This window comes from Heptranchias perlo, chromosome 3, assembly GCF_035084215.1.
Source record: "Heptranchias perlo isolate sHepPer1 chromosome 3, sHepPer1.hap1, whole genome shotgun sequence".
Lineage (NCBI taxonomy): Eukaryota > Metazoa > Chordata > Chondrichthyes > Hexanchiformes > Hexanchidae > Heptranchias > Heptranchias perlo.
The window spans coordinates 94,557,122-94,582,798 of record NC_090327.1 but is presented as its reverse complement, the minus strand read 5'-3'; the positions used below and the strand labels follow the sequence as shown (position 1 = coordinate 94,582,798).

Genomic DNA, 25,677 nt, shown 5'->3' with positions numbered 1-25,677 from the left:
ATCATGAAGGGTCCAAACAAAGTAAATAGAGAGAAACTGTTCCGATTGGCAGAAGGGTCAAGGACCCGAGGACATAGATTCAAGGTGATTGGCAAAAGAACCAAAGGTGACATGAGGAAAAACCTTTTTACACAGCGAGTGGTTAGGATCTGGAATGCACTGCCCGAGGGGGTGGTGGAGGCAGATTCAATCATGGTCTTCAAAAGGGAACTGGATAAATACTCGAAAGGAAAAAATTTGCAGGGCTATGGGGAAAGGGCGGGGGAGTGAGACTAGTTGGATTGCTCTTGCATAGAGCCGGCGCGGACTCGATGGGCCGAATGGCCTTCTTTCTATGATTCTATGATTCTATATATAAACAAAGCAATTATATTTTCAACTGGAATTACATCATCCCAATCCAAATTATGTCATATTGATTTTCCACAAAACGTTAGGGAAACAAGCTTTGCCTATTACTTTCCATGGGCATCAATGCTGTTAGGAAAATGTGTGATGCCTGTATATAGGGACTTCTGGACGGGACTTGGCAGGTAGCCTGATTCTGGCTGCAGTCGGAATTATTTGTCAGTGAGGCTGATATTCACTGGTTATTATACATAGTTAGTCTTTAAGGGTATAATTGCACCACCACCTTTGCACTGTTAGAAAGCAGTTTTCACTTCACAGCAATACAACAGTGACAGAATCGGGTTGATTTTTCTCTGCCTTGCTCCCAAATAGCACCGAAAAGAAAGCAGATACAACACTAAGGAAAAACGGGTACTAATCGTTTCTCCTTGTTCTGTGCCTAAATAGAGCTGCACACAAATTACTTCTATGGCTTTTCTGGTGTCTGCGCCAGACTGTGCCTGAAGAGGTTGCAGCAAATTACTTGCAAATGGCTGCACATTGATTTCTTCCAATAGTGCCAGACGCAGTTCTAACTCTCCCCACAAAACTTGGTATGACTGCGTCCAGAGATGCCATTTAGATGCTATCTGCCTTAAGGGACAGCTGGTATTGTCAAGAAAATGTTTTTACTTTTGGCTTTAGGCATTCAAAATGGTTCTGCTGCTCCAGTATTTGTTGCAGAATGCTGAAGGTATCTTATATTTAGAGATGGAGGCCATGTTCAGTACTGTGCCACTGCCCCTCTCCTCCACCGCCCCCCCCCCCCCCCCCGCACCGTCCCTATCCTTTTACGATATGGTTTATTGGAGGCAGATGTAGAGAAACAACCACAAGCCCCCTTGTCAGTTGCTGAAGTAATTGGGCCTGACCCTCTCTTGAGCCAAGAACAACTGTTTCCCTACCTCAGAGCAAGAATCCCTGCCTGCCCTCTTCCTGACCTCACACCTGCTCCGTGCTACCTAGAATAAAAACAGATGCCTCAAAGTCAAACTAGTACCCTCCTCCTATTCCCACTCCATCATTCTTCATCCCCACACTTGTTTCCCATCTTCCTCCACCTACTGCCGGAAATCCCAAGAAAACTAATATTGAATCGGAGACGGGGACTAAATAAAATTAACATAAGTAAAGCAACAGTAATGAAGAAAATAATAGCACTAAAGAGTGACAAATCCCCAGGACCAGATGGTTTCCATCCCAGGGTTTTAAAGGAAGTAGGTGAGCACATTATAGATGCCCTAACTATAATCGTTCAAAGTTCTCTAGATTCCGGAACAGTCCCTCTAGATTGGAAAATTGCACATGTCACTCCGCTTTTCAAGAAAGGAGAGAGAGGGAAACCAGGGAATTATAGACCAGTTAGCCTAACATCTATTGTGGGGAAAATGCTGGAGTCTATAATTAAGGATAGGGTGACTGAACACCTCGAGAATTTTCAGTTAATCAGAGAGAGCCAGCATGGATTTGTGAAAGGCAGGTCGTGCCTGACAAACCTGATTGAATTTTTTGAAGAGGTGACTAAAGTAGTGGGCAGGGGAATGTCAATGGATGTTATTTATATGGACTTCCAGAAGGCATTTGCTAAAGTCCCACATAAGAGACTTAGCTAAGATAGAAGCCCATGGAATCGAGGGAGATGTACGGACTTGGTTAGGAAGTTGGCTGAGCGCAAGGCGACAGAGAGTAGGGATAATGGGTAGGTACTCACATTGGCAGGATGTGACTAGTGGAGTCCCGCAGGGATCTGTCTTGGGGCCTCAATTATTCACAATATTTATAAACGACTTAGATGAAGGCATGGAAAATCTCATATCTAAGTTTGCCGATGACACAAAGATTGGTGGCATTGTAAGCAGTGTAGATGAAAACATATAAAATTAGAAAGGGATATTGATAGATTAGGTGAATGGGCAAAACTGTGGCAAATGGAATTCAATGTCGGCAAATGTGAGGTCATCCACTTTGGATCAAAAAAGGATAGAACAGGGTACTTTCTAAATGGTAAAAATTTAAAAACAGTGGATGTCCAAAGGGACTTAGGGGTTCAGGTAAATCGATCATTGAAGTGTCATGAACAGGTGCAGAAAATAATCAATAAGGCTAATGGAATGCTGGCCTTTATATCTAGAGGACTAGAGTACAAGGGGGCAGAAGTTATGCTGCAGCTATACAAAACCCTGGTTAGACCACACCTGGAGTACTGTGAGCTGTTCTGGGCACCGCACCTTCAGAAGGACATATTGGCCTTGGAGGGAGTGCAGCGTAGGTTTACTAGAATGATACCTGGACTTCAAGGGTTAAGTTACGAGGAGAGATTACACAAATTGGGGTTGTATTCTCTAGAGTTTCGAAGGTTAAGGGGTGATCTGATCAAAGTTTATAAGATATTAAGGGGAACAGATAGAGTGGATAGAGAGAAACTATTTCCGCTGGTTGGGGATTCTAGGAGTAGGGGGCACAGTCTAAAAATTAGAGCCAGACCTTTCAGGAGTGAGATTAGAAAACATTTCTACGCACAAAGGGTGGTAGAAGTTTGGAACTCTCTTCTGCAAACGGCAATTGATATTTGCTCAATTGCTAAATTTAAATCTGAGATAGATAGCTTTTTGGCAACCAAAGGTATTAAGGGATATGGGCCAAAGGCAGGTATATGGAGTTAGATCACAGATCAGCCTTGATCTTATCAAATGGTGGAGCAGGCACGAGGGGCAGAATGGCCGACTCCTGTTCCTATGTTCCTATGTACTGTTTGGAACCACAATGCCACTTTCTTACCAGCTCCTGCCAAGGCAGACTGCAGAGGTGCCTGGACTCCTGATTGGAGCACTGCTATCATCTCAGCTTTGGCACAGTAGCACAAACCTACTTACAGGAGATGGTGACTTTAAATAATTGTGAAGACCAGCGGCATGCAAATTACAGCTTCGAGCAGGCGTAAATGGATTTAAAAACATAGCATAGTTCATCAGAAGCTGTCTGCTACCTGTCATATTCAAAATTCTTACGATCTCTCATGAAACTTCCATCTGACCTACCCCTTTATGGTTGCTGCTGCCTTTAAGCCACAGGCAGCACCCAGAACTTCTTTTCCTTGCTCCAATAGAGCACCCCATTTGCACCCAGTGAGTGCATGTGATACACAAATCAGGCTGATAGGAGGGTTGGATGCTAAGGTGGTGCTCCTGGCGCAGTGCTTTTCCGTTGCCGAAATTACTCATGGACAACTCCAGGAAAAGGATAACAGCCATCATTACTCTGAAGTCAGGTGGACAATCAGACAGCAATTGTTTTTAATGAATGGATAGCAGAGATGATTTCAACCGCACTCTCAAAATTTACCAGCTTGGAAGCAGAGCTATGAGGGTATAAGTTAGCACATGTTCTCTTTTGGCTGTGAGTGAGATACTCCAGCCAAGCAGTATGAATCAGGTGTTGCCAACTGCAAACTGACGTTATTGCTACCAGTCCCAGACCAGTAGCACAGTACAACCACAGTTTTAAAACAGATTTCACAGTATGCTGATATTGGACAAACAGAAGCATTTTACACAATAATACAAGTAATGTACTGCAATGTGTACATTAGTACTGTATCTAATTAGTCAACAACTTTATTAAATTCAATAGATTGTGGCTCAGATTTTAATTAATAATTTTATATTTCTTTTCCAATTTTTTTCCCTTCTGCCCTGAAAGGACTGGTGAGGTATGTTTCCACAGGTACTGGCAACCCTTATTACCTGGCCTAAGAGGCCATTCTTTATATGTGAGTCCCAACAGTGGGGGGGAATCTTAACCCCACTCGCCTGGCAGAAACCAAGCGGGTATGCAGTTAAAATGTTCCGGTTACGTACCCGCTGGAAAGCTGCCCAGATCCCGCCGTTTCCAATTTTAACGGATGCTTCTGGATAGGCAGCTCAGATGCCCACCCAAAGCTGGCGAGGTCCTAATTCACATATGCTAATTGGGGTCCGATAATGTCATCGGGCCCTGACAATGATTTTAACTTTGGCCTGAATGGGGAAGATGCCATTCCTTACCCGCCGGGTAAAGGACAGCGTCAAGAGGATTGGGAAGCTGAAGAGGTCCTCCGAGTAAGTTTCTTATTTTCCTTTGTGGGTCCAGAAGGAGCAAGGGTGCACCTCTGGGCCCCACAAGGAAAGTTTAGGTCTCCCCTGCCCGGACACCCCCCTTCCCTACCGCTAGACTCCCACAGAACCTCTTCTCCACACATGCCTGACTGCCAGCAGGTGTCTGAGGGCCACCCAATTTTCTAGATGCTGGCAGCTACTTCCCATCCACATTCCTCCCGTTCCGAGTGGGAAGTGGACTGGCGGCATGTTAATGAGGACCCGCCGCCCAGGGCGGGAAACTGACTGAAACCAGCGGTTTCCTGCCAGAAACCCATTGGTAGTTAAAATCAGTGTATCTGAGCTGTGAGGGAGCTCAAGTCAGGCCTGATTCAGGAAATATAAACCCAAGGGCACAACTTTAAAAGGGGTACAGGATCAGAGAGATCTGGGGATATATGTGTACAAATCGTTGAAGGTGGCAGGGCAGGTTGAGAAAGTGGTTAAAAAAGCATACGGGATCCTGGGCTTCATAAATAGAGGCATAGAGTACAAAAGTATGGACGTCATGATGAACCTTTGTAAAACACTGGTTCGGCCACAACTGGAGTATTGTGTCCAGTTCTGGGCACTGCACTTCAGGAAAGATGTGAAGGCCTTAGAGAGGGTGCAGAAGAGATTTACTAGAATGATTCCAGGGATGAGAGACTTTAGTTACGTGGATAGACTGGAGAAGGTGGGGTTGTTCTCCTTGAAACAGAGACGGTTGCGAGGAGATTTGATAGAGGTATTCAAAATCATTAAGGGGCTAGACAGAGTCGATAGAAACTGTTCCCATTGATCGAAGGGTCAAGAACCCGAGGACATAGATTTAAGGTGATTGGCAAAAGAACCAAAGGTGACATGAGGAAAAACTTTTTTACACAGCGAATGGTTAGGACCTGGAATGCCGTGCCAGAGTGGGTGGTGGAGGCAGATTCAATCATGGTCTTCAAAAGAGAACTGTTTAAGTACTTGAAAGAAAAAAAATTGCAGGGCTACGGGGACAGGGCGGGGGAATGAGACTAGCTGGATTGCTCTTACGTAGAGCCGGCGCGGTCTCGATGGGCCGAATGGCCTCCTTCCGTGCTGTAACCTTTCTATGATTCTATGATTGTGTCAGGCCTCCTCTAACAACCACAACACACTTTTAAATTGAAATCACCAGACTGCTAGCCTGGCCTGGCTCAGATCGGTCCACTAACGCCCTTGTGGAGGCCAGTATTCTTCAACCCACTTCCCTATACTGGCTGCTACTAAACACCGGGTCCCGACTGAGGATCAGGAGCAGGAACTCCCAGCCTAGGGAGTCCTCACTCCTGGCTCTGCCCTGGCCTTTAGTTTCCTTGGAAGAGATGGATGGAAGTTCCACCCCGTACGAGGCATTGAGGAAACCCCTAGAAACAGTGGAAACCTGGTGCCAATCCCAAGGAATTTCAGGGCAACAGGTCAAACCCCCAAGGAATTTCAGGGCCTCTGTTTCTGTATGGAAGGTTAAAATAATAATTTAAAATAATATAGATATTTCAAGGGTTCAGCTACCTCTCTCTAACAGCATGCATTCCAGAAATATCTCTGTGCGTTAACAGTAACCTTGAAAAAGAAAAAAATGTGCGTTATCATAGAGCATTATCAAATCTCAAAGCGTTTCAGACACACTTAATTGTTTTGAAGTGCAGTGTTTGTTATGTATGACATTGCCGCTATCAGCTTCATCAACCGTTACGGTTCAGGGCTCTCGCTTGTGCCTCATCGGCAGTGAGGCCTTTGCTGTTAAGGAGCAGTTTTATGTTGTCCTCCCATCTTGTTCAGCATCTGCCTCGAGGCCTCTTCCATGTTATAAGGTTAAATCTCACGGGATCCAAGGTGAGGTAGCCAATTGGATACAAAATTGGCTTGACGACAGAAGACAGAAGGTGGTTGTTGAGGGTTGTTTTTCAAACTGGAGGCCTGTGTCCAGCGGTGTGCCTCAGGGATCGGTGCTGGGTCCACTGTTATTTGTTATTTATATTAATGATTTGGATGAGAATTTAGGAGGCATGGTTAGTAAGTTTGCAGATGACACCAAGATTGGTGGCATTGTGGACAGTGAAGAAGGTTATCTAGGATTGCAACGGGATCTTGATAAATTGGGCCAGTGGGCCGATGAATGGCAGATGGAGTTTAATTTAGATAAATGTGAGGTGATGCATTTTGGTAGATCGAATCGGACCAGGACCTACTCCGTTAATGGTAGGGCGTTGGGGAGAGTTATAGAACAAAGAGATCTAGGAGTACAGGTTCATAGCTCCTTGAAAGTGGAGTCACAGGTGGATAGGGTGGTGAAGAAGGCATTCAGCATGCTTGGTTTCATTGGTCAGCACATTGAATACAGGAGTTGGGATGTCTTGTTGAAGTTGTACAAGACATTAGTAAGGCCACACTTGGAATACTGTGTACAGTTCTGGTCACCCTATTATAGAAAGGATATTATTAAACTAGAAAGAGTGCAGAAAAGATTTACTAGGATGCTACTGGGACTTGATGGTTTGACTTATAGGGAGAGGTTAGATAGACTGGGACTTTTTTCCCTGGAGAGTAGGAGGTTAAGGGGTGATCTTGTAGAAGTCTATAAAATAATGAGGGGCATAGATAAGGTAGATAGTCAAAATCTTTTCCCAAAGGTAGGGGAGTCTATAACGAGGGGGCATAGATTTAAGGTGAGAGGGGAGAGATACAAAAGGGTCCAGAGGGGCAATTTTTTCACTCAAAGGGTGGTGAGTGTCTGGAACGAGCTGCCAGAGGCAGTAGGAGAGGTGGGTACAATTTTGTCTTTTAAAAAGCATTTGGACAGTTACATGGGTAAGATGGGTATAGAGGGATATGGGCCAAGTGCAGGCAATTGGGACTAGCTTAGTGGTATAAACTGGGCGACATGGACATGTTGGGCCAAAGGGCCTGTTTCCATGTTGTAACTTCTATGATTCTATGTTGGTGGTGGTTTAGTGGTTTAGTGGTGAATGGAAACTACCAGTAGGAATAGTCATAGGTGTAGAAAATTGCATGTGAAAGGGATCGAGACAATTAAAAGTGAGTGTCACAAAAGGGGGACAAATATTTTGAAACCCTTTGGAGAATCTCAGAAGGCATCTTAATCCACCATTAGCCTTTGCCAAGAATAAACAGCGCACTAAAAGACAGGAAAAAATGAATAGAAAGAAAACCAAGGGAGCAGGCAATTGATGGAGCACCTGATGGAGCATCTGACCCCCTGTTCAATAGCTGCTGAAGTGGAAGTGGTTCTGCATGAGTTGGCTGTGATGAAGGTTGCACTATGTGGCACTCCATGATACCATCCCCATAGGTCGACATTGCAGCATGCCCAGAGTGAAGTGGAGTCAAGTTTTAGGCCACTGCTGACCTTTACTGTTCTGCATGGGAGCTGCATGTGGCCTTTCAAAAGATGCCATGGCAAGGCACCCCATGGTCCTCTCTGCTGACTCAGACCCTGAGAAGACTGGTTGCTGCACCATGTCCTGCAGAAATAGCTGGTAGCATCTTGGCAGATGTGGTCAATCAGGCAATACTGGCTTTTGATCACCCTGACATGCCTTCTTTCTTGCAGTGCCACTAAAAACATGACATACAGTGAGTGGGATCTTCAGAGGATGCATCAAACATGAGGGGGGACGGAAATCCTGGTCAGGGCTGTGAGGCAGTCGTAGGCCTCATTTTCAGGGATGAGGAGAGGGGAGACTAGGGAGGAGAGGGGAGAGAGGGAAGGAGAGGGGAGGGGAAGAGAGGAGAGGAGAAAATGGGCAAGAAAATAAAAACAGCATCATGTGGTAAAATTCTGCTCCTCTGCTGTCAACTCTTACTCTAAGAGAATTCACAGCTGAATAAAGATATAATCTGTTCCGCAGAAAGATTACTATGGTGAAACTTACAACTCTCTTTATTTTATTTTCCAGCTCTTCATTATATCTTTTTTATCAGTGTGCTGCTGTGATACCAGCAGAAATCATATGCAGCAGGAATCCTCACTTGCCCCTTTGTACCAACATTGGGATGATGAATTGGCTCAGTATTACATATGTGAACAATGCCCTCCTGGCACCTACAGGAAGACTCACTGCAATGCAGAAAGGAGGACTGAATGTACACCTTGTCCTGACTCACACTACACAGGGTACTGGAACTACCTTGACGAATGCCAGTATTGCAATGTGTTTTGCAAAGAATATCAATACGTTAAACATGAATGCAACAGCACTCACAACCGTATCTGTGAATGTGTCGAAGGCCACTACTTTGAATTTGAGTTTTGTTTAAAACACTATGAATGCCAACCAGGATTTGGTGTAAAGAAGCTAGGTAAGCAATGTGTTAATATTTGGATTGATACTACATGTAGTATTCAATTCCTTTGCTTTTTTTTGTGGCTTTAAAAGTATTTTAACTCCAATCTTCCCCTTAGGATTGTTGCCACACATTCTTTTCCATCTGGGATAAGGATAGTTTGAGTGACAGGTCTCTACGACCAACATCAAAGTTACATTGTGATCAAGCAGCAGGAGATGTGGCTCAGAAGGGATGAGCTGTCCTCTAAATTAGTTTTCATCTCCCCCCAAAACATATAAGAGTGGGAAACTCTCCCTCTGCAAATCATTTGCCGATACTGTTTCTAAGTCTCGTATACCTTCCATAACTTTCTCTCATCCACTGCACAGGGAGATGCATGCCCTCTCAGTCAAGTGGAGAGACTAGAGAAGCTGGGATTGTTCTTCTTAGGGCAGAGAAGGTTAAGGGGAGATTTAATAAAGGTGTTCAAAATTATGAAGGGTTTTGATAGAGTAAATAAGGAGAAATTGTTTTGACTGGCAGGTAACTAAAGGACACAGATTTAAGGTAATTGGCAAAAGAACCAGAGGGGAGATGAAGAGAATTTTTTTTTAACGCAACGAGCAGTTATGATCTGGAACGCACTGCCTGAAAGGGTGGTCGAAGCAGATTCAATAGTAACTTTCAAAAGGAATTGGATATATACTTGAAAAGGAAAAATTTGCAGGGCTACGGGGAAAGAGCAGGGGAGTGGGACTAATTGGATAGCCCTTTCAAAGAGCCGGCACAGGCACGATGGGCTGTATGGCCTCCTTCTGTGCTGTAAGATTCTATGATTCTATGAATATTTACTTTATAGTACACAAAAGTAATAAATATTTTAGAGATCCCAAATAAGACTGTCACCTCTGCTTCTCCTTTTGAATGGCAGCTTAGTTCAGTTGGTAACACTCTTGTCACTGACTCAGAAAGTTATGGATTCAAGCCTCACTCCAGGAGTAGAGTACATGAATAGAATAGCACTCTCGTGTTGTACTGAGGGACTGCCTCTGTGTTTGAAGTGCTGTTCTTTGGATGAGATGTTAAACTAAGATCCCATCTGTCTCTTCAGGTGGACTTTAATAGCACTATCTGAAGATTAGGACGTTCTCCTGTTAATCTGGTCAACACAAAACAGATTATGAGTAATTCATCTCATTGATATTTGTGAGATATTGCTGTGTGCAAAATATCCAACATACGAAAATTGCTGAATCAGTGCCATTCTGATAATACACATCCCAGGTTATTCTTTCTGCTAGATGTCACTACCCTTACCACTGGTGTTACTGCTGGAAATTACACTACTACTCATTCTATAATTTCCTGTTGGGGTGGCAAACAAGAAAGTTTAATTTGCAAATATTTGCCCCACAACTTTTATGTGTCACGGTATTTATTTTCTCCTTCTCTCCCCCCACCCAACACTACATAATGTGTGTCTAGTTATCCAAGTGGTGTGGAAGCTTTGTCAATTTTCTTTTTGTATTCTATGTACTTTAAACAAAAGCAATGACACAAAATATTGCTGGGACTCCTATCCTATAAAGGCAGGATTCCATTACCAGTTTTAGGTTGCAATTCACCCACAATTAATATAGCCGAACTTCCAATTGGATTGGAAATTCCTTGTTGAATCGCTCAATTCAAATTTATTCCCCTTTCACAGCACCATAACGACTCTTGCCAAAGTCTTGAATGGCATCCATTGTAACTGTGAGTAAGGTGCCTTAACCCTTGTCCACCTGGCCGTATCTGCAGCACTTGACATTGTTGATCACACCATCCTTCTCTAACCCCTCTCCTGCAATGTCCACCTTCACGGGACTGCGCGTCCGTGGTTCCATTCCTACCTACCTGAATGCAGCCAGCGCATCTCCAGCAAAGACCTGTACTCATTCCCCTGCATTTTTACCTTTGGAGTCCCCCAATAATATATCCTCAGCCCTCTTCTTTTCCTAATCTACATACTATCCCATGCTGACATCATCCACAAACATGGGATTAGCTGCCACATGTACATTAATCACGCCCAACTCTACTTCTTCACCACTTCTCTTGACCCCTCAACTGCCTCCACGCTCTTAGATTTCTTGTCTGACATCAAATCCTGGATCGGCCTTAATTTCCTGCAGTTTGACATCAGGAAGACCGAAGCAATTGTTTTTGTCCCACGTCACAGACTCCTGTCTCTTCCTTGACACAGATTCCATTGTGCTCACCCTCGGCTATTCTGCCAAGTTGAACCAGAATGTTCATAATCTTGATGTTCTTTAACTCCATATCCTATCCATCACTTCCACCTCTACAACATTGCCCACCTCGGCTCCTACTTCAGCTCCTTTGCTGCCAAAACACTTACACACACCTTTGTAATTTCCATATTCAACTACTCCATTTCCCTCCTTGCTGGTCTTCCGTTCTCCTCCCTACATAAACTCCAGTTTGTCCAAAAATACTTTGCCGTTGCCTTGCCCCTCACTAAGTCTCATTCGTCCATCACTTCTGTCCATGCTGACCTCCACTGGCTCCTTATCTCTCAACGTAGTAAATTTAAAATCTCCATCCTTGTCTATAAATCTCTCCACAGCCTTATTGCAAGGGATATCAAAACCAATACAAAGAACTTTTATAGTTATATTAGGAAAAAGAGGGTGGTCAGGAGCAATGTTAGCCCCTTAAAAACTGAAAGTGGGGATATTGTCATTGACAATGAGGAAATGGCGGACATGTTGAACAATTACTTTGCGTCAGTATTTACAGTCGAAAAAGAAATCCCAAGAAAACTTATATTGAATCGGGGACAGGGACTCGATAAAATTAACATAGGTAAAGCAACAGTAATGAAGAAAATAATAGCACTAAAGAGTGACAAATCCCCAGGACCAGATAGTTTCCATCCCAGGGTTTTAAAGGAAGTAGGTGAGCACATTGCGGATGCCCGAACTATAATCTTTCAAAGTTCTCTAGATTCAGGAACTGTCCCTCTAGATTGGAAAATTGCACATGTCACTCCGCTTTTTAAGAAAGGAGAGAGAGGGAAACCGGGGAATTATAGACTAGTTAGCCTAACATCTGTTGTGGGGAAAATGCTGGAGTCTATAATTAAGGATAGGGTGACTGAACACCTCGAGAATTTTCAGTTAATCAGAGAGAGCCAGCATGGATTTGTGAAAGGTAGGTCTTGCCTGACAAACCTGGTTGAATTTTTTGAAGAGGTGGCTAAAGTAGTGGACAGGGGAATGTCAATGGATGTTATTTATATGGACTTCCAGAAGGCATTTGATAAGGTCCCACATAAGAGACTGTTAGCTAAGATAGAAGCCCATGGAATCGAGGGAAAAGTACGGACTTGGTTAGGAAGTTGGCTGAGCGAAAGGCGACAGAGAGTAGGGATAATGGGAAGGTACTCACATTGGCAGGATGTGACTAGTGGAGTCCCGCAGGGATCTGTCTTGGGGCCTCAATTATTCACAATATTTATTAACGACTTACATGGAGGCATAGAAAGTGTCATATCTAAGTTTGATGATGACACAAAGATTGGTGGCATTGTAAGCAGTGTAGATGAAAACATAAAATTACAAAGGGATATTGATAGATTAGGTGAATGGGCAAAACTGTGGCAAATGGAATTCAATGTAGACAAATGTGAGGTCATCCACTTTGGATCAAAAAAGGATAGAACAGGGTACTTTCTAAATGGTAAAAATTTAAAAACAGTGGATGTCCAAAGGGACTTAGGGGTTCAGGTACAAAAATCATTGAAGTGTCATGAACAGGTGCAGAAAATAATCAAGAAGGCTAATGGAATGTTGGCCTTTATATCTAGAGGACTGGAGTACAAGGGGGCAGAAGTTATGCTGCAGCTATACAAAACCCTGGTTAGACTGCACCTGGAATACTGTGAGCAGTTCTGGGCACCGCACCTTCGGAAGGACATATTGGCCTTGGAGGGAGTGCAGCGTAGGTTTACTAGAGTGATACCCGGACTTCAAGGGTTAAGTTACGAGGAGAGATTACACAAATTGGGGTTGTATTCTCCAGCGTTTCGAAGGTTAAGGGGTGATCTGATCGAAGTTTATAAGATATTAAGGGGAACAGATAGGGTGGATAGTGAGAAACTATTTTACCGCTGGTTGGGGATTCTAGGAGTAGGGGCACAGTCTAAAAATTAGAGCCAGACCTTTCAGGAGCAAGATTAGAAAACATTTCTACACACAAAGGGTTGCAGAAGTTTGGAACTCTCTTCCGTAAATGGCAATTGATACTAGCTCAATTGCGAAATTTAAATCTGAGATAGATAGCTTTTTGGCAACCAAAGGTATTAAGGGATATGGGCCAAAGGCAGGTATATGGAGTTAGATCACAGATCAGCCATGATCTTATCAAATGGCGGAGCAGGCACGAGAGGCTGAATGGCCTACTCCTGTTCCTATGTTCCTATGTTCCTTACTGTACCGATCTCTTGAATACTCTGCCCCTTGGATTCGGGCTTTCTATTCATCTTCCTTTCACCCAATTATTGCTGCTACAGCGTTCAGTCACATTGGTCCCACATTTTGGAACTCTTTCTCCAGACCTCTTCACTTCATTGTCTCTCTTTCCTCCTTTAAAATTCTTCTCGAAACTCATCTTTTCACCTAAGCTTTCCATCCCATTTCCTAATCACTTGCTCCCAATCACCATTTTATAAAGTATTTTAGGACATTTTTCTACATTAAAGATACTATATAAATTTAACTTGTTATTGGTTGTGTCCCCACAAATCTTAGCATCAAACCATTGAAAGGGGAGTCAGATGGAGTCTACAGTGCCACTGACTCACTTTCTTCTCTGAGTTCCAGCAAAACTTCCCTGCCATCAGCACTGGACGGAGTGAAAATATAATTCATCATTACCAACAGCAAAGATAAAATCTCATACTGTTTTAGAGTTTGTCATTCTCTAGTATCTTGTGTTACCTAATCTTAATCAAAATTTTATGTGATTCACATGATGAACATCTCCTACCAGTGTGAATGCTATAATAGATGGCCTAAGTCAGAAAAATGGATATTACTAAAAAAAAGAAAAATAATTACCAATGTTGTAAATCTGAAACAACATCAGAAAATGTTAGAAATACACATCAGGTCAGTCAACTGTAAAGTGAAAAGGCTGGTTAATGTTTCAGGTATAACCTTTTGTCAGAACTGAAAACTGAAAGACAAGTAAGGTTGAGAAAGAAAAAAGAAACGACAAAGACTCCTGTTATAGAGAGAAAGTTAATGTGTTGATGACCTGAAAACCTTTTAATAGAAAACTGTTAGCAAATATAAAAGATCATGGAATGTGCAAATAGCTGACAAGGTGAAAAGACAAGGGAGAGGTTCACACAAGGGGAGAGACAAGGCAATGAGGAAAAAAAAATTAAAAGAAAGCTCTACAGATACAGGGGTTGGGAAAGGAAAACAGAGAATATTGGAAACATGCAGTCGGTCTGCCGGTCTCAAAACAGAGAAAGGAATAAAAACAGGCACAGACCCCATTGCCAGAACTGCATTCTGATGAAGGGTGTCCACCTGAAATATCTACCCACCTCCTCACTACTTTTTCCATCATTAATCTAATTGGCAATTAATTTATTCTAAGCTAAAAACATTCTGCCTTTTATGAATCCCTACTGTACTGAAACGAAGATTCATTGCCTCCTACTCGTTATTTCCCCTACTCAAGAATATGCAACTTCTTATCTCCCTCAGTCATCCCTTCCTCCTACTTGACACCATCTAACCATTATTTCTTCATTTACCTCATCTTGCTTCTTAATGGTGTCCTCACTACTGGCCTTGGTGCTTCACCTTTTCTTCTTTTAAAAAAAAGAAGCTCTGGGCTAGAAATTGGGCCATGTAGCGCTCGTTTTTCAGGTGCTATGTGGCCTCCTAAGGACTCAAAATGGCATCTGGAATGCGTGCGCACACTTCTAGCATGCCGTGCGCCAGACGCCATTTTGGTAAAGACTTTTGCGCACGCACAGATAACGAATGTCGGCATCATGTAAAGTAGGAAGAATATGCGATAGGTCAGTGTGCAATGCTGATTTAAAGGGATAGACACCATTTTGGCACTCAACGCTCCAGCCAACAAACTTTCTTAACCACGAACAGCTGACCATGTCTTAGACGGCCTGGAAGACCCTCTACCAGCACTATTTAAAGGTATCATGCAGGTGTTGCAGGTTAGTGGCTGGACTAATGCCATTGGCTGCTGGTACGATTGTATATGTTTGTTGAAGTTTCCTATACTTGGATAGGGTTGCTTTAGTATGTAAAGAGTGGTTAGGTAGGTCCTACATTACTGTTGGTGTCATTTACAACAGTGTGCTAAACAAGGTTCCTGGCAACCATGGGTGGCCTGCTAGGGCTCCTGCTGGGCATAGAACACGACTGGGAGCATGCAGAGAGGCCATGCAGAGCAGGTCAAGCTGCGAGAAGAGGAGGAGAAGGAGGAGCAGAGCACTGAGCAGGAGGCCATATCCCATGAGGGCCTTCAGGGAACAATAATCTTGCTTCAACATGAACGAAGATCAGTGCATCCGACAGCTGCGGTTCATCAAAGAAGTTGTGATGGAGATTTGTCAACTGCTGCAGCCACAACTACAGCCTCAGAGCAGGGCAAGGACAGCATTCTCTGTGGCTGTCGAGGTAACCATGGTGTTGAACTTTTACGGCTCTGGATCCTTTCAGGCCTCTGCTGGTGATATGTGCAACATCTCGAAGTTTGCAGTGCACTGCTGCATAAGGGAGGTCACGGAGGCACTATACGAGCTGCACAACAGATTCATCACGTTCCCTCTTGACAGAGAGGAGCAGAATGAGCGAGCATGAGGGTTTGCTCGCATTACAGGCTTCCCCATGGTGCAAGGTGCCATTGATGGCACACAGATTGCCATGCGTGCTCCACATCTCAACTCGGCCATCTTTATGAACAGAAAGGGGTTCCACTCCCTCAATGTGCAGCTGGTGTACGACCACACGCAGCACATCATGCAGGTCAATGCCCGCTTCCCTGGCAGCAGTCACGACGCCTTCATTATGCAGCAGTCCAACGTGCCAACTATATTTGCATTGGTTCGGCAAGTTGAAAGCTGGCTACTGGGTGACCAGGGCTATCCCCTCATGAGGTGTCTCATGACACCGGTCAGTCAAGCACGCACACGTGCAGAGCAGGCCTACAATGAGAGCCATGCGGCCACGTGGAACGTCATCGAGCACACTGTAGGCTTCCTAAAGCAACGCTTCCGCTGCCTGGACCGTTCTGGTGGAGCCCTGCAGTACTCCGCTGTGCAGGTGTCAAGATTCATCGTGTGCTGCACAACCTCGCCCTTATGAGGGAACAGCCCTTGCCACCGTCTATATGGCAAGACCCTGAGCCAGAGGCAGAGGAAGAGGAGGACGAGGAAGAGGAGGAGGAGACAGAAGAGGAAGTGGAGGAAGAGTCAAGGAGACAACAAGGTGCATAGGCCCTATCAGCCAGGGCTCCGTGTGTTCACCTTATTCATGAGCGATATCAGTAACCTCAACAATATCTCCCAAGTCACCAACAGTCCTACACTCCTCACTTGTCCTCATCCTCATGACCATCAAATCACCCTCCATATGATTACACATTGCCTCCTCCCACAGCGCATCACAGAAATAAAAACCACCACCAACTGACTTCAAATCCAAATTTATAACGTAACACATTAATTGTAGTAGCAAAGATTAGACTATTCACCCTTGCCAATTCCCTCAGTGCCTGTTGTTCGTGTGCCTTTACCTTTCCTAGTGCTCTACAAGGTGCTTCCCCAGTGGCTGGAGCATGGGTGGTGGAAGGCTGCTGATCTTCAATTGAGGAGTGTGAAGATGGCCATGGCGGACGACCTGGAGCAGCTCTGGGCTGGGAGGGCCTGGCTTCAGACTGCACCATCTTGGCATGGGCTGCAGCAGTCTGGCTTAGCTGGCTGCTAGGCAACAGCAAGGGCACTGACAGAATGACAGCAGTGGGAGCAGGAATCCTGTCATCCGGAAAGAGGACAGCAGGTTCGACTGTCACAATACCTCTGCAACTCGCACGTGGCGGTGCCTCAGCAATCCTGGTGATCAGCTGGAGAATAGATTGCTGGAGTGCTGTGACGCCCTGGAAGCCCCGTTCCACGGTGGTACCCGCCACAATAGCAGCAGTCTGAGCTTCCTAGGCAGCCGTTTGAGCTGCCATAGCAGCCATCTGAGCTGTCATATCATCAGCCTGAGCTGCCATAGCATCAGTCTGAGCTGCCATATCATCAGCCTGAGCTGCCATAGCAGCCGTCTGAGCTGCCTTAGAATCAATCTGAGCTGCCATATCATCAGTTTGAGCTGCCATAGCAGCTGTCTAAGCTTCAGCTGAAGCATGCAGACCTATGATGACACCTGTCTGTGCTGCAATGGAAGCCACGGCGTCGGTCATCAAACGCTGCATCATGGTGGGTTCCACAGGTATGTGGATGGAGGTGACCACCCGTTCCGTGTGGGTAAGGATGGGCTCCAAGCTCTGCTCAAAGCCCGGCACCAAGTTCGAGGTCAACTCCTCCATGCCCCTTGACATTGTGTGTAATTCCAGTGTACCAAGCATTTGGCTGTGTATGACCATCAACCGTCTTCTGTACCCTGGCCCATCGAAATCATCATCTGATGCCTCGGCAGCAGATCCATTGTCCGACCTCGTCCTCCAGCTAGCTATCCGTTCCCCCCCCGCCTTGGCTCCTGCACACTTGTGCTCGGTGTCTCACCATGTGCAAATCCCTCCTCTAACCTAGCCTCTAAATGACGCGCAGTGTCAGTATCTGAGCTGGTGGATGCGAGTGTCAGATCAAGTGATGGTGTGGCTTCCTTATCAGTGTCCTCCTCCTCGTCCTCCACCTCGGACGGTGCCGGCTCCAGTTCTGGGTACCTGCAATGACAAAGGGAGACAGGTTGAGATGTGGAGTGGGGATAGGAGTGAATAAGATGTGTGTGCTGACACCATCTGCAGCACGTGCGTCAGAAAAGATTGTGGGATGAGGGTATTGTGGGAAACGAGAAGGAGGATTAGGTATGCAGAGACCCCTTTCGTCAGGACCTCCAGCGCTGCCAGTGGCCACGGTCACATCGACTTCCTGCCCAATGATTCATAGCACGGTCTCCTCCAGGGGGGTGAGGACATAGACGCGCTTGTTCTCCCTCGGGTCTTTCGGTCTGCTGGCTGTTATGCACCACCTTCTCCTGCAAAACAAAGGGAAGTGTGTCAGTGAGTGTCCTGGTAGGGGTAGTGCTGGCTGCATGTGAGAATCATGGTAATGAGGATGCAGCATGAATCTCGAGTGCTGCCTGCATCACTAACACCGGGCACGGGCTAACTGCACATCGCAATCCCCTACGCCCGGTATCGGGCTTTATCGAATTTAAGCCCCTCTGTTCTTAAACCACATGTGGATAGGCCTTAAATATTGTATACAGAACATGATGAAAACCAACACCAGGATTACTGGACACTACAAGCTATTTATATTGCTTCATTAAAGGTTGTGCATTTAAGATAGTTAGTTATTGAAGGGATTGTGGTTCTTGCCTGTATAGTTATGATACACCCTCCCCTTTTGTCACTCCAGGAACATCCTATGTCAATACAGAGTGCATGAAGTGTCCAAGGGGCTTCTTCTCAGCTAATAGGTCTGCCATACAACCCTGTCAAAAGCACACAAATTGCACAATGCTTGGTTTGAAACAGGATCTTCAAGGAGATGCATTTCAAGATAATGTGTGCCAGCCATGTCAGAACAGAGATGCATCAAGCTTAGAGTGTTTTGACCCACCAATAAAGAAAGGTAAATATTTGTCTACATACATGCGTATAAAACAGCACTGTATAAAATGTCCTCTTCTGGGTAGTTTTATGATTAGAAACATTGTCAATTTGTTTTAGTCTTCATTTATTTCAGAAGAAGCTTATTAAAGAGTTGATGGTCCACTTAGATACAACTGAAACTGTTAAATGTCAAGTTAGATAACTATTTAATTTAAAATGAACTGGTCCATCATAAAATATGTGTCACGGCCAACAAAATGTAACTTTAGTTGACATATTTGCTAGTCCACCGCGATACAAAATACTGACAGAAGAATGCAACGTATGTGATGCGTTACCACAAATTTTCACTTTCTAACAGAAAAGATGGCCAATTTACATTTATATTCGGTCAGGTCTCCAAACAGGATTTGCAAGTTTTGTTTTATTAAAAAAAAACACCATAAAAGGCTAGAAAGACTCAAAAAGTCAGTTGTCCAATTTGTTAAAAAAAACATGTTGCGTGATCCATCGCTTAATCCTTGAAAACTGTCCATCTAATTGAGATCCTCAATTGGGGTCAACTTTAACCGTCCCGCTTGGCGGGAACGTTGCATGGGAAGGGTTAAACTCGTTGAGTCAACTTACCAGCCATGGTCGCTTCATTCCCGTCCAGTGCCATTTTTTCCTCGCTGACTTTCAAATTGGCCGAGGCTCCAATTAACTGAAATGTAAAAGTCATGGCCCGATGAAGGTATCGATTCTGCAACGCTATTTTAACAAGAACTCAGGGGGAGGCCCACCTGGTGGCAAACCCGCCAGAGAAGCCTAATGAGAGGCAGCAGAGTGGTCAGATGATGCCAAGGTAAGGGTAATGCTTTACTCTTTAGGAGGATTCCTCGGGGGCCAGGAGGAGCAGGAATGCTCTTCCGGGCCTCGGAGGGAATCCTTGGGCCTCCTCTACCCCTGCCTTCGCACTCCCTCCTCACAACGGCATATGTTTGGGAACTCCCCCTCCCTCCCCCACTTTATGCCGGGGACCGTTTCCTTGGGTTCTTGGCAGCATCCAGCTCCCACCCCGAATCCCCCTCCCGCCAGCTTCGGGCAGGAGACAGATGTGAACTATTAAAATGAAGCCCGGCCGTTAAAATCGACCATGTTTCACGTCCTTTCTAACTTTTGGGTGTGCTGCCCACTTCGGGCCCCCCTCACACTGATCCCACTCTGAGTTAAAATTGACCCCGTTATTTTATCCAATACTCATTTTCACAAGGTTGTTTGCTTCCCATGCCTCTGGGAGCAAAGCATTGATTGCTGTCAGGACCACCATTTGACTCTGCATGCAGACGGATAGCTATGTTTCCTGATATCAGTTGAAGATCTGCAGCCAGAATGGTAAAGTTGCAAACACAACTTTGTAGTGAAAACATTTGATATAAGAGATTGATTGATATTATAATCCTCAATAAGTTTTCTTATTCTCCTTAGACATTGCGCTCTGCGATGAGGCAGTCTTTAAATTTATCGCTCGTCAGAAACTGACTTCTAAGCAGCTGAGAATACTATTGGAGAGTTTACCTGGGAAGAAAATGAACACAGAACACTTGGAGTGGGCTGAGAGGACAAATGCAGGCCAAGTTCAAACTTTCCATCTTCTGAAACAATGGAAAATTGAAAACCTTGACATAGATACTGTGAAGGGCCTAATGCACGGCCTGAAAGAAGCCAACATTCGTAATGTTTTCAAAAAGCTATTGCGCAGGCTTCGAATAAACAAAAGTAGCGTGAATGCGTTAGCCTGGGAGGGGAAGAAGTAGAGTGTGACAGGAAAACATCACGGTGGTGGCGGGGGGGATGTTTTCACTAGTTTTATGCCCAGATTCCTGTGCAATCCAAGCAGAATCGGTCGAATCAATGCAAAAGATCAGAGAATTTAAAAGTTGGTTGAGTTACGCCCAAAACCACTGACGCTTGTGTTTTTGGCGATCTTTTACGCTGCTTCAAGATTTAATTCACCTCAATTAGGCCCCGCCCACAAAGCTGGCCACGCCCCCCAGGTCGAAATTGTGAGATTCTGCCAATTGCGTTGGTTCGGGAAGCCTCTTCAAATTGAGTTCATTTTCTTAGGCACACAAGCACTAGTAGGCATGGTTTAAAAGTTTTTTCATATCAAAAAATATTTAATTTGCTAAGAAACTGACAAGTGTACACCGAGGAAACTATTAAATGGCTCAGTATAGTTTTTAAAGTCATTTTTAGTGATGGAAAGAAAAAAAGAAACGATTACGTTCTATTACACTGCCCGATTGTGCTGGTTCCTAGAAGAGTTTATATTTGTGATTATGCAAATGAATTTTAGTGGAAATTTGAAGCGTAACCTAACCAGTGCAATTTCAAATGCATTTTGGGCACAATTTCCCGATTGCTCCCAAAACGGAAACTCTACCCCCATATTTGGCATCAGAAATCTTAATATAGATGATTGTTTCTTGATAGTGACACACTACAACATTTAAACTGTTATGAAAAATATACAGTATGTTGAGTATGTATCAGGTGGCTGAAAACTGGTGTCAAACCCCTGATATGCACAAGTAGTTCAAACAAGTCCTTGAACCTTTGCTTGATCTTATTTATATGATTGTAAACAATTTTACAACACCAAGTTATAGTCCAACGATTTTATTTTTAATCCCACAAGCTTGTGGGATTAAAAATAAAATCGTTGGACTATAACTTGGTGTTGTAAAATTGTTTACAATTGTTAACCCCAGTCCATCACCGGCATCTCCACATCTTATTTATATGAAGTTGAGAATTTTAGGTTTGCTGTTGATTTATAACATGTAGTACATAGATTGTTTGTTTGAAACAAAATGTATTTTAAAACATTTAGATGTGGTTTATCTTTTGTTGATGTTGCCTCCCATCAAAAAAAAATCATAGTTTGTCACCCATCAAAAAATAGCTGCAAATCCTTGCTGGAATACCCTGAGGTCTATTTGAAGCAGGAATCAAATAGACTCTCACATTGTCATGAAACAAATTTGCTAATTGGTTTGCAAACCAGTTTCCATCATTCATTAACAATTTTGTCTGCCCATCTGAATGACAAATTTTCAGATTGTGTTGATAAATTCCCTGATCTTGATGACTAAGTAACAATTAAACCATTTTCTGCCATTGCAGCATCTGATCTAGTGAAGCTGTCATCAAACCAGCCAAACTAGACAACAACTAATTGCCACTTCACATGCTTTCCTGTAAATAGGTTGCTGTCCACATCAACGGTGCATCAAAAGAGCTAAATTCAATGATCTTATTAACAAAGTGCCCGTAATCCGACAGCATTAGTGTAACAAAAGTGTTTGTTTGTCTAGGTTTCAGCATGTCTAGACCCATTAAACGCTCAACCTTGTATTGTGGCCAACAACCCGGTGTAATTAATCCATGAGAAATAGCTACCTTTGCATGCACTGTTACCTAAATAGTGCCCAAATAGATTTTTTTTCTCACTGGAGTCACTTTCTAGGTTTACAATAATATTAGCAACAGTTTTAAAAAAAAATCTTTGCCTATCAATCTGCAATTTTCAAACCCAGTTCATTAGTAACAGCAGCAAAATCCTTGGGTTCAGCATGAAGTGGAAGAAAGATGATTTATCCAAACATTTCTTTTACATTCCATTAAACAATACTAATTCTATGACTGAAACACACATGGAGTCAATGACAGATTAACCATATAATGGCGTCAACTGTTCAACTTTTGAAATGAAAAGAGCATTCTCATTATAATGAATGTTCCAGCATATTTTATGGTGGAATAAGGAAGTTCAGTAAAGTATGGGTCCTCAGCTCCTTGAATGGTTTAGATTGTTCAGATTAAGATTATATGAGTCACACAGACTAGAAAGGTCCTGAGTTGGATGCCTGGTCTGTGCTGAGTTAACTGAACTCAACTGGGACAACAGGGAGGGCTCTCCCAACAGGCCTCAACAGTGAGAGCTAGACAGCTAAAAATAATTAGCCAGGACTCCTACTCTTAACTGCAGTGAGCCCGACTGGAAGCTGCATATGGTTGGATGGAGAGTGAGGACCAGCTTCAGTTATAGAATCATAGAAAATTTACGGCATAGAAGGAGGCCATTCGGCCCATCGTGTCTGTGCCAGCCAAAAATGAGTCACCCAGCCTAATTCCACTTTCCAGCGCTTGGTCCGTAGCCTTGTAAGTCACAAACAAGCTGTGCATTGATGGAGTGATACCCCTTTCTGTTGATGAACAGCCCTAGATCGTGTGGAGGTGCTCGGATTGCTATATGTGTGCAATCGATTGCACCTTGTACTTGCGGGAAGCCAGCCACAGAATGGAAACCCACTGCCCTCTCTGTCTGGCTGAGGTCGTCCATGGGGCAGTTGACACATTGGGATGCCCTGCGAAACAAACCGTCGGTGACCTGTCTTATGTACTTGTGTGCAGACGACTGGGAGACCCCGGCGATGTCCCCGGTGGCACCCTGGAATGATCCGGAGGTGAAGAATTTGAGGACAGTGGTTATTTTAACTGCGACTGGCAATGCGAAGCCACCAGGCCCAGCTGGGAGCAGCTCTGCATGAAGGAGCGCGCAGATGTCTGCAACCACCTGGCGACTCACTCTGAGCCTTCATAGGCACTGCTCCTCAGAAAGGTCCAGGAAGCTCACCATCAGACTGTAGACCCTCTCACGAGGGTAGTGCCTCCTGCGACGTCGCTCCCACTGTTGTACCCCTCTCTGCACTTGTGCAGGCCCCTGTGGCGCATCTCTGTTGTGGAGCTGCAAGTGGCGGAAGTGCACGCTGTGCCTGGCGAGGATGGTGATGTTCCTCCTTCTTGGATGTACTGCTGAATGTAGCCATTGTGCCCCTCATCCTGATGGTGTCAGTTTGAGGAGGTCCGAAAAGTTGGTAAATATGTGTAAACAGAACAAATCTGAGTGGAAACCAAGCATTTCAAGGCTAACCACATAGATCTCCCAGCCAAAAGTTTGTCTGAGAGAACTGAGTGCCCTGCTGCAATAACTGACCTTTTATCCCCATCTGTCAAACAGGCATTTAAATGTCCAAAGGCCTGCTGAAACACGACTACTTACACATGGTACCACGGGAAACACGTTGAGACAGCATTAAAATCGCTTGCCATCATTCTTAATTGGATTTATGGACATTTCAAGTACTTTAAGTACTTGATTTACTGCTTTAAATATCGTCTGGGTTCGGGAATGACGCGCACACTGTGACTCTGAGTCGTGTGCGTTCTTCGGCGGGTTGGAGCCAGGATTCCTGCGCGCTCAAAAAAAATCCCAATTTCCATTCCCCCCCCCCCGCCTCCAGCACACCCTACTTTTGTTTTAAAATCATTCCCCATGTGTGGCATCAGTAGGGAATCTCAGACATCTCCACATAATTATGGAATAGTGAACTGAAAAAAGCAAACCTTCAACAGTTTACATGAATTACCAGAGAAGAGGGGAATATTTTCCTCCTTATCCTAATAAAAAGTCAGCAGGAGTGTAAATCAGGTTTTTCCATTTTATACCCATGTTGACCTTTTAACATTGATGAATGAAAGAAAATATCCCTTTGGTTACTACCCTGGAAGTCACTCGCTCGTGTCTTTTATTTTGAAGTATGTGAGGTTTTAATTACTTGGGTGGCTTTGCTTAGTTTGAGGGCTGTTTTGATTCTGGCAGTACCTTGCTATATTGGTACGAGTTTTCAGATTCTGAGAAACTTTATTTCAAGAGCAAGTTATTCTGTATGTGATTGATGGGATTTTGTGCGGATGCAAATTACCCCACATATGTTACGTGACTCGAAACCACAAACAGACATAGTTACAATCACAATCCCTCATTGTGGTTATTGTTTAGTGTGAAGACCACAAGCTACTTCTATACCTATCTGTGCAGACATCAAGTGCTAATAGGCTCCATGTCATTGACACATCATTTGCTGTGCAGCATTAATGACTGCAATGTAATTGCTGTGGGTTTGTCGAGAAATAATTTGCAATCTGGGAAATTCACTGGCTGGTGCACACTCATAAATGACCATCCCACGCATTCACTCTTCAGGTTCTGTAGCTTAGCTATCACCTGAACTAAGGGAACATTTTAGCATTAAATTAAAAGAAAGGAACAGAATTATAATTATCTGTTCTACTCAGTGACAGCGTACATTTTAAATGTCCTACAATTCTCCACTTGTTCTTCATAAAATTGTATATTCACAGCTTAAGTTTAGAGATCACATTCAATATTTTCAAAGCTGCCAGTAACATTCAGTACTGAGAAGTTAAGTTGGTCATAATTTATGTGGAAATACATTTTAGAGAATGAAGTCAAAAAATTATAGTTAGCTCAAATGTTTGCACTCTAAGCACTATTTTGGTATTGGGTAAGGACAAAGCCTCTTCCATATTGATGTGTAATTGTACATAAAATGTTAAAATAAATAATACTCCTTCAAGTGATTGAAATGCGTTTCTTTTTTTTACCATTAAAGAAGTATTGGCTCATTGGCTTGCAGTTTGCAGATTCTGAAAAGTATAAATTATTCTGTACCTTACTGATTTTTTTAATGTATGTGGTTAAATTGTGAAAATGAGTGAATGAAAGCAATGGTAATATATTAAGGGGGTTTTAACTACAAATTCCACAGTATTACTCCCACTTCCTCAACACATGGTTATCTTGTCATGCAAAGGTCACAACTGTCTGACTACACTTCTTTATCCACGTGGTAATTTTTTAAGTTTACTTTGGTATGACACAGTTCCGTAATAAGTTCAAAATGCTTTCCTGTTCGCTTATGCAGGGATTTCCAAAATGCTTGCCAATAAAAATCACATTTGATTTAAAGGCAGTCTGCTTTCAAACTACCAAAACTTATCACCCTTACAGGTGGTAGGATTAGGTCAGGCAGTCTTAGGATTCCAACCAATAACTGCT

General features: G+C 43.8%; 1 protein-coding gene across 1 annotated transcript; it reads left to right on the top strand.

Moving 5' to 3' along the window:
• The first annotated feature begins 4,370 nt into the window (after positions 1-4,370).
• LOC137308518 (tumor necrosis factor receptor superfamily member 11B-like) lies at positions 4,371-23,305 on the top strand. The gene is made up of 5 exons (XM_067977175.1): positions 4,371-4,487; positions 8,453-8,855; positions 18,514-18,729; positions 20,178-20,481; positions 22,975-23,305. The coding sequence occupies exons 1-5, from the start codon at positions 4,371-4,373 to the stop codon at positions 23,303-23,305; spliced, it is 1,371 nt and encodes a 456-aa protein (XP_067833276.1).
• Positions 23,306-25,677: the final 2,372 nt, after the last annotated feature.

Coding starts and splice junctions, on each gene's coding strand:
- LOC137308518 (XM_067977175.1), top strand. CDS start 4,371: ATGTCATCGGGCCCTGACAATGATTTTAACTTTGGCCTGAATGGGGAA. Junction 4,488..8,452: donor AAGCTGAAGAGGTCCTCCGA/GTAAGTTTCTTA, acceptor TTTATTTTCCAG/CTCTTCATTATATCTTTTTT. Junction 18,730..20,177: donor TGACCCACCAATAAAGAAAG/GTAAATATTTGT, acceptor TATTCTCCTTAG/ACATTGCGCTCTGCGATGAG.